Raw genomic sequence first — 13,522 nt, 5'->3', positions numbered from 1 at the left:
AGCCTGTGAAGCCATTCCCAGAACATGGTTATACTTAAGTCACATCAAGACACGATAATGTTTAACAAACATTGTTTTTCCTTGCAATTTGGTGGCTGCCTTCTTCCTCTGATTGCAGCAGCCTTCAGTCCAATTTCCTGCAGAGACTCAGAAGGCCACCTCTCCCATCCACCTGATCAGTGTTGTACATGCAATTAAAACAAGACTATGTTTCACCATGTGGTACTTTTGCTGCCACTATCTTCTTTTAAGTGTAGGGATTTATCTATTGCTTGATCTATTGTGATAGAGGAAAACCATTTATTGGTCAATAACTACAAGATGCTGTTGTATTGAGCAAGTAGTTTATTGCATTGTTAACAACTGGTTACAGCTTACCTTGATATGATAGACATTGTTGTGGAGAATAAGAGGAGTTCCTGAATATTAGGGCCTAAGCAGCTCTGGCCATAAGTCCTTACGATGTCATCATAGTCGATGGTGCTTCAGGCAGTCCTCAGCATTAATCCTTCAGACCCTTAGACACTGTATAACTATCAGGATGCCATTTCTGTGACACAGAGATCATTAAAAACTCAGGCAAATGATCTCTATTTTTTTTGCTTCAGTCTGACCAAATATATTCAGCAAATATTGAAATTGCACACTATAAGGCTGTACTTTAATCAGTAATATATTTTAGGCTTGAAAGCTAAGTGTCCCCGTTTTTGAATATGGGCTTCATGATTCCTTGCTCCTGTCTGCATTGATTCTGGTTGAGGTGGGCAGTGTGCAAATTTTGATGTGGCTACCTCATCTGCATGAATGTAGCACATAATTGATTGCATCCCACAGCCCCTTTGTGTTGCTGTGTTATATGTTATATATGTGTTCTATGTTCAATAAGAGGCCAGTCAGCATTCTGCAGACACCATATGGATTAACTAATCTGCTGCTCTGAAAGGAAGGCTTTTGCTTCTAAAAGGAAGCTGTATGGAATAATATTGATGTAATTTCAATTGTGGGAAGTTCACCATTAGCTCATGGTGTTCCAATGTGATGCATGTGAGGCTGAAGACATTTATTGGTGAGCTGAACACGAGGGATGATACCATTGTTTTGTAGATGACTAGGAGAACATTCAAACATCACACTCAGAAGGGAATGGGAGTAATGACCGGGAAGGTAAATACCTCCGATCTGTACCCGAAGACCTGACAGCAGTGTTACAAGTAATACAATTACCTCATGTGGTCAAGGTTAGTGAATGGATCTTCACATAGCACCTTCCCAGCAAACCAGTACCCTCCAACACTGCTCGAAGCTCACCATCCCCATCACTTACTCACCAGTAAGACCTTGGCACTTCCGACATGTACTCAACATCGGTAATATCATCTCATCCTCTCACATGCACACAAGTCTGCCTCCAGTTAGGTCGCACACACAAAGTGGTATTCAAACAGCGTGACCCCGATTTGAGAGTTGCTATGAAAATTAATTTTTAACTTCTGGATTTTCCGATGATATCATAAACATCAGAATTCCAGCTGTGCTTCCTAACCTGTGATTTGGAATTATGGTTCACCATTGTTACCTTGTAGAGCAATTTATTTTCTTCTTTCCTTTCCCACTCTCCCATCCACTTACCAAGTACCATAAGATTTGTTAGTTTTGGGCATTGTTTTGTGATGGGCAACATTAGCCATGAAACAATTGTATGATTAGAACAATTACATTGATGCATTTATTTGATCTCCAGTAGCAAGAAGTAATAAATCCTCAGGAGGTTATTATGGAGTTGGATAACTTATTTTCAGATTTTGAATACAGCCAAAATTTGGTGTACAATTAGTACAATGAGTATTGAGAGAATCATTCAGCATTAAATTCCATCCTTATCGTTTATCCTTTCCTAACTTTGTGTTGAAGAAGTGCGCCTTTCTAATGAAATTATTTTCTCTTTACATAGAATGGGCAGGTATTTGTTTTGACTGGGCTGTTCAAAGCTGTGGCAGATACTGATCAACTTGCATGTATTCTGGGTCATGAGATGGCTCATTGTCTCCTTGCTCATGGGGTGAGTACAATTCATTGCTCTCAATTGTTTGGAAAGAATAACATTTAAGAATTGAAATTATGATGCATTTACAAACTAACTAAGCTGTTAGATATACAAGTCATCAATTTCATCATTAGAATGGGAGAGCTTAGATATTCAATTTTAATCCACAATGAAAAATGAAGAAAAATAAAAAGATGCCATCTCTAGAAATTCAAATTCCACCACCTGCTGTAATAGGATTTAAACAGAGATCTTCACAGGGTAACCTGGGTGTCCAGGTTACTAGTGCAGCAAAAATACCAGGGTGCTATCACCTCCTCTCACATCACCAAGGCCATCTGTTGCCACTTCTCTGATACTGTTTAACTGGCCCTCTGATTGAACTCATTTCCTGTGCTATTGAAACATTTGTTCCCTTTAGGCATGACTTTCTAATGAATTTTCAAATAGGACTCCCATCTTGTCTCCTCTGTAAATGTGAGCTCATCCAAATATCTGCTTTCCCTGTCCTAATTTACCATTTAGCTCAATCATGTTGAACTATGTTGTTCCTCATGTGAAAGTACCTCGATTTTAAAATAAAATACAAAAGAAGTGCAGATGCTGGAAACCAGAAACAAAAACAGAAATTGCTGGAAAAGCTCAGCAGGTCTGGCAGCATCTGTGGAGAGAAATCAGAGTTAATATTTTGGGTCCCAGTGTCCCTCAAACCTGCTGAGATTTTCCAGCAATTTTTAATTTTAAAATGCTTGTTGTCAATTTCAAATGCCTCTACATCCTCACCTCTACCTAACTGTGATCTAATAGTTTGGCCTCTTACAGATGGCCAATTTTCATTTCATTTTCCATCCAGTTACTTTACAACCCTCCAGTCTCCACATGGAGCTTAACAATTTCAGAACGGTAACACATTCTCCACATTTGTTACCCACTTCCATATTCCCATGTCCTGTTCTGGAACGGTTGTTCCCAGCACTGGCAACTCATTTTTTAACTATTCACAGTTCCTATTAGCACCCATTCACCATTTATCTCTTTCTTGGCTTATCATCAGTAATCCTTTCTGCTTCTGCTTTTTTTCTCTCACCATTTCTGAGCGCTATCTCCATCTATTTGACTCACTCCTCCCCTTTTCGACAGCCTAAATACCATTGTTCCCCAGCTACTTTCAGTTCTGACAAAGGGTCACTGGACTTGAAACATTAATTCTGTTTCTCTCTCCACAGATACTGCCAGACCTGTTGAGTTTCTCCAGCACTTTCTGTTTTTGTTTCAGATCTTTAGCACCTGCAGTTCTTATCAGCCCACCATTAACAGCTTTATTCTCAGCTGTCTTGGCCCTATGGTCCGGAATACCCACCCTAAAACACTCTGCTTCTCCTTTAAAAAGCTGTTAACCACACACGTTTGACCAAGTGAGATAACAAGGTGTAGAGCTGGATGAACACAGCAGGGCAAGCAGCATCAGAGGAGCTTGGCCTGCTGTGTTCATCCAACTCTACACCTTGTTATCTCCGATTCTGCAGCATCTGCAATTCCTACTATCGTTTGACCAAGTTTTTGGTTACTCATCTGAATATTTCAATTGTGATTTATAGCCAAATTTTGCTCCATAACACTCCTTTAAAGGGACTTGCCATATTTACTACCTTAAAGATGCTCTATAAATACCTGCTGCAATATTTTAGTGAACACAAGTTTGAGGAACAGCACCTCATTTTGCGATTTGGCATTTGACAGCACTATGGACTCAACATTCAGTTCATCAATTTCAGATCATAACCTCTTACTCTCATTTTGTTTAATTTCCTTTGTACGTTTCAGTTTTTGCTTTTAGGCAGCAGCACATATACTGTAGCCACATTATATATTTCTTTGGTAATGGGACATGAAAATAAACATTCTCTTTGCCCCTGTGAAACTAACTCTTCTTGTAACTTTACCAAGTTCTGATGAAAGGTCATCAAACTTTCTAATGAAGAAAGGTGTTATTGTGTCCCTGCTGTCTCTTCCCTAGATTCTTCTAAAATATGTGTATGCAATCACTCCAGAGCAGAACTTTGTTTTTTTTTTATTTTGAGTTTATTTAACGTCTATCCTCAATTTGAAATATGGTTATAGTAATTCTTTCTAACCTGATGCTTCTCCTAGATAAATCTGAGTAAAAATAATTATATTTCTGCCATTTCATTATTGTTGTCTGTGATTTTATCTTTACTGCTTTTATTGTGCCTTTTGAATATTTAACTATGCTTTTTTGTATTATTTCATTATTTAGCTTCATAGTTCCTGTTTTGACTATTAGATTTTTTTCCCCTGTAGTTTTTTCATGTTCTCCCCTACCATGTTGTCCCCTACTGTCCATGCATTTAGTTGCTGCTGCTTTTGTAACTCTCAATTTCTTCCATTTGTGTTCATTGTCCCTGATGTCTCATTGGTTTTTATTTTTTCCTCTTGTTTTTGGCAGAACATAATTTTCTTGACCTCTGTTAAAAACTGTCTAAAACGTGTTCCATTGTTGTTGCACATCCTTGTTTGCAAATACTGCTGTTCACTAATTTCCCAAATTTTAGTAACAACCCCTCAAAATGAATATTTCTCCAATTTATTGACCTGGACTTTGTCATGTTAATTCTAATTATCATCTTAAAGTCTATTATACTATGGTCAATATTGTCTAGATGTTCACTTTCACTTCTCTTATTTGTTCTAGTTCATTTCCCATTGTCAGATCCCTTGTAGGACTCTTTACAGACCAAAAAGGAGACCTGTACATAACACACCTTCTGGACAGTTAATTTTGGTGCAATTGAAATTCCCCATCATAATTATTTTGTGCCTGTTCATTTGTGTTCGTGTTTCTTCCTCTATCTCATTTTCACTATTTGGTGGTCTATAGATTGCCACTATGAGTGTGATTGATCTTTTATCTATATTCACATGAATTCTATATCTGTCTTAATTATGACTCTTTCACATTTTCTACAGTTATATTATCTCTAATAAATACAACTGACTCAGGTCACCTTTGTCCCGTGCCTTTACTAAAGAGACAACACAGTGTGGAGCTGGAGGAACATAGCTCCGCACTGTGTTGTCTCTGAGTCCAACATCTGCATTTCTTGCTATCTACCTTTACTAAATATGTTACACTTGTAATGCTTAATTCCCAAGCCTAATTTTTCTGCAGCCATAACTCAGCAATCCCAACTACATTTGGTTCTCACAATGTATTACTGTTTCCAATCCCCCTGTGTTTATTACAAACACTGCACCTATTGCTATACAGATGATTTAAATCATCTTTCGTAACGGTTCTTGTCACTTCATTGCAATCAACTTATTACATTTCTTTCTATAAGTCTATTTCTTCCTAATTTATGTGCTCCTTTCGTATAATCTCCTGTGCTCTTCTTTCCTCTTTTGTTTCATAGTTTAGCTTTTTTCATTTCTTGTAGGTCCTTCCTCCTCTTGACTGCCTTTGCCCTACTTAATTTGTTTGGTGCAAGAATGATCACACTCTGATTCCCATTATGCAGCTGTATCATCCATGGCTAACTTGCTGCTACTTTATCTGAGTCAGAAACTGGAGTTCATGTCCCTCTCCAGGACTTGGACATCAGAAGACTCCCCAGTGTAGTACTGAGTGGATTGATTTGAAAATGGTTGTCAACTTGAGGTTTTATAATTAGATTGGTTTAATTTTTGACAGGGAAGACATTGTTAGATCAATGTCATTGGCTCTTGAATCATCACAAGTATGCTACAATTGACATAGATTTAATTTAGTTTTAGATGAGTTGTAGGATTCATTTACATCTTTAGGAGCAGGTTGGGGTTCATGGACAGTATAATGAGGCAGTGGAAAATCTGGATAATTGTAGTGTGGATAATGAGGTTCCATTACATATGCATAGATCTGACAGCATTGTGATGATATTTACATGCAGTTGACTCATTTTCAATTAAATGAATAACCACTGACTTACTAGGATGTTAGTCATGTGATCATGTTGTTGATTTCTAGGCGGAACATGCAAGTATAATTCAGCTCCTAGATTTTGTGTGCCTTGTTTTCTTGACACTCATTTGGGCTACGTTCCCACGGGATAGCCTTGCTGCTCTGGGACAGTGGATCCAAAAGAAACTGATTGAGGTGAGAATATTCCCTTGTTTGCTGTGAGTGTAGATTTTTAGATTAGGTTTGAAATCAGCAGATAGTAGTGAGCAGTGGTAAGCTGGAAAAGAACAATGCTTACCCTGTACAGATAAAAATCATAACTTGTTCAAAATGTAGCAGTTTTTTTTGTATTCCTGTCTCACTATACAGAAATTACAATAGCTGCCTACCAAAGTGCATCGACTCATGCTGGTCTATGATTCATGATGGCTCTGATTCTAGCAGTTTGCTATCATCTCAGTTGCCTGAGCAGTTTTGATAATCAGATAGCTAACATGTTTTTTCTTTCCCGGCGCATTGATGAAGTTGTCAGACCCCTGCTGTTTTTTGGGCTGGCATATGTTAACTCAGCACAAACTGAACTCTTCCAGTTCTGTATGCTTGATTTAGGTTGCTAGGTGCTGTATTTACTCACCATCATGTTGGGAACATTGCAGAACAACAAACCAGCTCGGCGAGCCAGCCAACCACAACATCCACAATCCGAGCTACAAATCTACGCTAAAACCTTAGACATTGTTTCTTTTATAAAGTATTAAATTAAGAGTGAAATGTTTTATTAAAGTTAGTTCTCAGCATGGTTAGTCAGAGAATATGCTATTATTAAAATCCTAATTGTTACAGTCAGACTGTCTTTAATATTTTCTAGGGTAGGACATGCAGTCCTGCTTCAAACCTGATTTTTCACTTTGTTAGGCAGCTTTTGTAATTTCTGTATAGTGAGGAACATAATGTTTCAACAGTGTAGGAATGCAAACAAAATCAGTTACCTGCTTTCTTGAAACCTTGCTCTGTGCTGATGGCTCAGCCTGACCCCAGTTTTTAGGGTTCCTTGCCCCTGCTATTACTGCCAACTGACAACCTGAACTAGTCTCATTGTTGGGAATGATTCCCACTTCTGCCCTGCTGGTTGACCTTACCTTCATCTTAATTCTGTGCCTGGTCCTTTGAAAATAATTCACTTCCCAAGTGATTGCGTTAACATTTTAAATTATTTTGAGGTACGTTTTACTTTGAATATCCTTTGACTTTTATATTTAAAGTGAAACTTATTTCAATGTAATAAAATTTGAAATGCCCCCATGCTCCTACAATTTACGTTTTATTCTTTCTCTCTTGCCATTGTTAAATAGGGATCATGTTGAAAGCAATGAGAGGGGAATGATGTGGGCATCGAGGGAAATTCTGAAAGGATTACGGAATGGGTACAGACAGCTTCATGCAATATCACCTGAGACACAAGCTGGATAATGACAGAGAGGCACTGGAGGCGGATAGTGCAAATAACACTTGCAAAGTATTGAAACTGGTTATGTAGTAGAGTTAGATATTGTTTTAGGAGGCATGAATCAGTGTCAGAAGCAATGTTGGCAGTGACATAAAAATGAGTCAACAATGACAAGTAACTTGTCAGATAGAAACGCAACCACTCTGTACTATAAACTAAATTTTCTTAAACCTGCCACCATAAGATGAAAATTGCAGACCTTTATTTTCAGATGGCTCATTATTTCACACCCAAAAGGAAATGGGAAAACAACAAAAGCAAAAATAAAATAGGCAAACAAGGGGAAAGGAAATTTTCAGCAAAGTTATAATAGAATGCAAAAGGATACAAAGAAATATCCAGACAAATGCATTGTACACAAAAAAGACATGGTGACATCTGATCTATGGTGATCAATATCATGGGAAATGTACTACTCATATGAGAAAACTTTTGTGATCTGTCACCCTGTGACATTCTGTTTGAGTAATGGAAAATATTGCCTGTTCAGTTTTTTTTCAAAATTGATACGCATGATGAAGGGAACTCGGTTAACTAAACCACCTCAAGTTATCTTTATTGAGAATGATTTTATTGAGGTACATTGATTTCTCAGGTCTGTATCTTTGAGGTGTGTGAAAAATGTAAATGACCCAGTTATTGATATTTCTGAGTTTTACATAAAACACTACGTTACACTTTTGCAATATAAAGCTTTACTCTTTGCTTTTATTTGAAATTTAACACTGGAGTAGTAGCAGCAGTTACGTGATCAAGACAAGTTTTGATTGAATGTAGCCTTGTGAAAAGTGGCGTCTTATATGACTCTGGAATCCACAGCCAGTATATTGTGTATTATTGTACATACATCTAACCCCCTGTAAAACCGCAGCATTTCTTTAGACGAAAGCTGGGATTCTACATCTTACTGCTCATGTTACTTTCTAGGGGGCTCTGTAACTAAATGCAGCTAACAGTCAAATGAACACCAAATTACAGCAGAGGGACTGATAACACACCTTGAAGTAAATCTAATAGCCATCATAGAGATGTGACTGCAGGATGACATTGGTTGGGACCTGAATATTGAAGGGTACAAGACGTTTTAGGAGTGATAGGAAGCTAGAGAAATGTGAAGGTCTGTCTGTGTTCAGTTAGTGATGGTATTAGCACAGTAGAAATGGATGACCTTCGTTCAGGAAATCAAGATGTAGAAGCAGTTTGGAGAGATGAGAAACAAAGGCAAGAAGTTATTTGTGGGAGTGGTGTACAGTTCTCCGAACTGAAACAACAGGGCAAGATGGAATATAAAGGATGAAATAGTGGGGGTTTTTCAGAAATGTACAGGAAAATTTTACGGGATTTTAATCAACGTATAGACTAGAAAAGTCAGAAGGGCAAAGGTGGTTAAATGAGGAGTTCATCGAGTGTTTTTGGAATAGTTTCCTAGAATTGCATGTTTTGGAATCAGCCAGACAACTAGCTATATTAGATATGGTGCTGTGCAATGAGACAAAATAAATTAGTGACCTCACAGTGAATGTACCTCTGGGTGGCAGTGGTCAGAAGATGATTGAAATTTAAATTCAGTTTGAGGGAGAGAAGAATGTGTCCAAAACTAGCATTTTAAACTTAATTGAGGGCATAAAAGGAGAATAAGCTAAAGTGAATTGGTAAATTAGCTTACAGGATGCGTCAATAGAGATGAAATGGCACATGTTTCTGAATCAGTACATTCCGATGAGAAAGAAAAATTCTAAGGGAAGGATCTCACTCTTATGGTTAATAAAAAAAGTTAAAGGTAGTATGAAATTTAAGGAAAATAACATAATTATGCAAAGATGGGAGGCGGGGAGAATAACTAAAAAATACTATGGAATGCAAGAGAAAGTTAATTAGACATAGAAAAACAGTAAGAGATTTTATATACATTTAAAGAAAAGTTGACAAAGTGAACAATGGTTCAAGAAAGTGAGTCTGGGGAATTAATGATGGAAATAAGGAGATGGCAGATTAATTGAATAGGTATTTTGCATCGGTCTTCATTGAGGAGGATACAAGTAATTCCAGAAATAACTGTAAATCAGGAAATAGAATGGCGCTTAAGAAACTTGCAATCACCAGTGAAGTGGTAGTGAGCAAATTGTTAGAGCTACAAGCTGTTAAGTCCTTGATTCCTTTTCGGCTTCATCTTAAGATCTTAAAAGAAATACTAGTGAGATTGTTAATGCTTTGGTTTTAATTTTCCAGAATTCCCTAAATTGAGGGAACATTCCATTAGATTGGAAAATAGAACATGTAACTTCCTTTTATTTGAAAAGGGCAGAATATTAATAACGAGCAAACTACAGGCCAGTAGGCTTAACATCAGTCATAAGGAAGATATTAGAGACTAATATTAAAGCTGTTACAGAAAAGTTCAAGGTAATCAGGCATAGTCAATATGGTTTTGTGACTAACTTACTGGAATTCTTTGAAAAATAATATGCTTTGGATGAAGGGGAACTGGTTGATGCATTGTACTCAGATATCCAGAAAGCATTTGATAAGATGCCATATCAAAACTTATTGTGGAAAATAAAATAGAGGATTGTGTTTTGGCATGGATAGAAGATTCCTTCCTGATAGCTAAAGGACAAAATAAGCATAAATAAGTATTTTTCTGGTTGGCAAGATGTAACCGGTGAGTGCTGTGGGTTCACTGTTGGGCTTCACCTGTTTATAATTTATATGTATATGACTGGGATGAAGGGCTCAAAGGTACAATTGCTAAATTCACTGATGACACAAAATTGGGAAAGCAGGTTGTGAAATGACATGAGTCTATAAGGGATAAAAATAGTTTAAGTGAGTGGTCAAGGATGTGGCACATGAACCACAATGTGGGGAAATGTGAAGCTGTCTATTTTGGCAGGAAGAACAAAACAGAAGCATGTTATCTAAACAGTCAGAGATTGCTGAATTCTGAGATGTAGAGTTGTTCTGCATCTGGATGTGCTAGTGCATGAATCAGAAAAGATTAGTATGCAGGTAATTAGGAAAGCTAATAAAATGTTATGTTTTAGTGTGAGGAGAGTTGAATACAAAAGTAAAGAGAGATTATGCTTCAATTGTACAGGGCATCGCTGAGACCACACCAAGGGTACTGAGTACAGTTTTGGTTCCCCTAATTAAGGAATGATATAAATGCATTAGAAACAGTCCACTGAAGGTCTTTACTGGTTTAATACCTGCAATGGTTGGGATGTTTTATGAGGAAAGGTTGTACAAGCTAAATTTGTATCTGGTAGAGTTTAGAAGAGTGAGTAAATTTACAGATCATGAGGGGTCTTGATAGAAAGTATGTGGAAGGATGTTATTTCTTGTAGGATAACCTAGAACTAGGCATCACTGTTTAAAAGTAAACAGTTAACAGTTGAGGCAAATGAGGAAATTTTCCATGCAAGAGTTCGAGAGTCTTTGGAACACTGTTCCTCAAAAGGCCGTGAACATTTTAAGGCAGTGGCAGATAGTTTGTTTTTTTTAATCTAAGCAAGGAAGTGAAAGGTTATCAGAGATGGGTGGAAATATGGACCTGTCACATCAATCATGATATTATTGAATGGCGAAGCAGGCTTGATTGTCCGAGTCTCCCATTCCTGCTCATAATTTGTATGCTCATACATAAGCATTTCCAACTTTTGACATAGTTGTTAAATATTAACTCTTGACTCTGAAAGTATATTTTAAAGCTATAAGAGAGTGAGATCAGAGAGTGGCACATGCATTGAATTACCTACTTTGATTTGTAGATTAGACTTGAAAAATTGGTCAGTGTTATCAATCACCAATAATATTAATACATTTATTTCCTACAGTACATGTTTGACAGACCGTACAGCCGGAAACTAGAGATTGAGGCTGATGAGGTTGGATTACGACTTGCTGCTAAGGTAACTTATACGCTCCAAAGCTTTCCGATCTTTGGTTTGCAGTCATGTATTGAGCAGTACAAAGTTTCATGTATAGTGAGTTGCAGACAATATAATTACCAAGTACTTTGCTCACCATTCTTTACAGAAAACCTGGTGAAAACATGCTTTAATTGTGTAATTAAAACTTACTGTTCTCATTTTTCTTCATCGTCCGTAGGAATTAGACTTCTTAGAATGGACTACAGAACAGAATGCTGAAACAGATATCAATTTTTATGTCTGTAATTTTTACCTCTTTATTAAGAATCTTAAATACTTCAAATTCATTGAGATGAAAGGAAAATTTTCTCAGGTTGGAAATCTGAAAGAAAAACATAAGTTTTAGAAATATAGAAAGTCAGAAAGAGATTAATATTTCACATAGAATGTAATACCTTTAAATATGGAGAGGCTGCTGATCAGAAATTTTGTGTTTTTGCAATTTTCCAACTTCAAATAACACTAATGCCGTTGAATAGTGCAGAGACACATCATGTCAGATGCTTTTTGGTACTTCACTCTGATATCCATTGTTCATGACTGACCTTAAACTGGCCACTATTACCAATGAGTTCATTCATGGAGACCACACACTTGAGTCTGATCTTGTCATTGTCCACTGGACAGATCAAATTTTCAATTTCTTACTATTTTAATTTTAAAGTTTTACAGTCATACAGCATGGAAATAGACCCTTTGGTCCAACTAGTCCTCACTGACTAAACTAAACTAATCCCACTTGCCTGTATTTGGCCCATATCCCTCCAAACCTTTCCTATTCATGTACTTATTCAAATGTGTTTTAAAAATTGTAACTGTACCCGAATCCACCACTTCCTCTGGCAATTAATTCCACACACTAACCACTTTGTGTAAAAAAAAAAAAAGTGGCCCCTCATATTCTTTTTAAATCTTTGTCCTCTCACCTTAAAAATATGACCCTTGGTTTTGAACTCCCCTACCCTAGGGAAGAAGTCCTTGTCATTCACTTTATCTGTGCCCCTCCTAATTTTAAAAACCTCTATAAGGTCACCCCTCAACCTCCTACACTCCAGTGAAAAAAGTCCCAGCCTATCCAGCCTATTTTTATAACTGAAACCCTCCATTCCCAACAACATCCTGGTAAATCCTTTCTGAACCCTCTCCAGTTTAGTAATATCTTTCCTATAACAGGGCAACCAGAACTGCATATAGTACTTCAAAAGAGGCCTCACTTACATACTGTACAACCTTAACATGACATCTCAACTCCTAAACTCAAAGGACTGAGCAATGAACACAAGCGTGCTAAATGCCTTTCTAACTTCCCTACCCACCTGTTACGCAAATTTCAAAGAATTATGTTCCTGAACTCCTAGGCCTCTCTGTTTTACAATACACACCAAGGCCCTACCATTAATTGTATAAACCCGCCTTGTATGTTTTAGCAAAATATACCTCACATTTATCCAATTAAACTCCACCTGCCACTCATCAGCGCATTGACCCAACTGATCAAGATCTTCTATAACCTTCTTCATGTCCACTATACCCCCAATTTTGGTGTCATCTACAAACTTATTAACCATGCCTCCATGAACCATGCCTTTCTCATCCAAATTGTTTATAGAAATGACAAACAAAAGTGGACCCAGTACCAATCCCTTTGGAACACTGCAGGTCACAGGTCTCCAGTCTGAAAAACGACCCTCCACCATCACCCTCTGGCTCCTACCGTCAAGCCAATTTTGTATCCAGCTGGCAAGGTCACCCTGAATTCCATGTGATCTAACTTTAGAAACATAGAAAATAGATGTAGAAGTAGGCCATTTGGCTCTTCAAGCCTGCATCACCATTCAATATGAATATGTCTGATCATGCAATCTCATTATCCCAGTTCCGCACTCTCCCTAAACCCCTTGATCCCTTTAGCTGCAAGTACCAGTCCAGCACCCTCTTGAATATATCTAATGAACTGGCCCCCACAGCTTCCTGTGGAAGAGAGTTCCACAGGTTCACAACTATGAGTGAAGAAATTCTTCCTCATCTCAGTCCTGAATGGCTTACCCCTTATTCTTAGACTGTGACCCCTGGTCCTG

General features: G+C 37.6%; 1 protein-coding gene across 1 annotated transcript in view; it reads left to right on the top strand.

Annotated features, from left to right (window-relative positions):
• The window catches only part of oma1 (OMA1 zinc metallopeptidase), a 65,781-nt gene that overhangs the window by 23,245 nt on the left and 29,014 nt on the right, over nt 1–13,522 (top strand). The window contains exons 5-7 of the mRNA XM_048601903.1: nt 1,952–2,059; nt 6,072–6,200; nt 11,349–11,423. Coding sequence (XP_048457860.1) covers nt 1,952–2,059; nt 6,072–6,200; nt 11,349–11,423 — 312 coding nt within the window. The remainder of the gene's footprint in view (nt 1–1,951; nt 2,060–6,071; nt 6,201–11,348; nt 11,424–13,522) is intronic.

The sequence above is a fragment of the Rhincodon typus genome, chromosome 10 (genome assembly GCF_021869965.1).
Source record: "Rhincodon typus isolate 14 chromosome 10, sRhiTyp1.1, whole genome shotgun sequence".
NCBI classification, from domain to species: Eukaryota; Metazoa; Chordata; class Chondrichthyes; order Orectolobiformes; family Rhincodontidae; genus Rhincodon; species Rhincodon typus.
The sequence above is the reverse complement of the archived record's forward strand: the minus strand, read 5'-3'. Positions and strand labels throughout refer to the sequence as shown.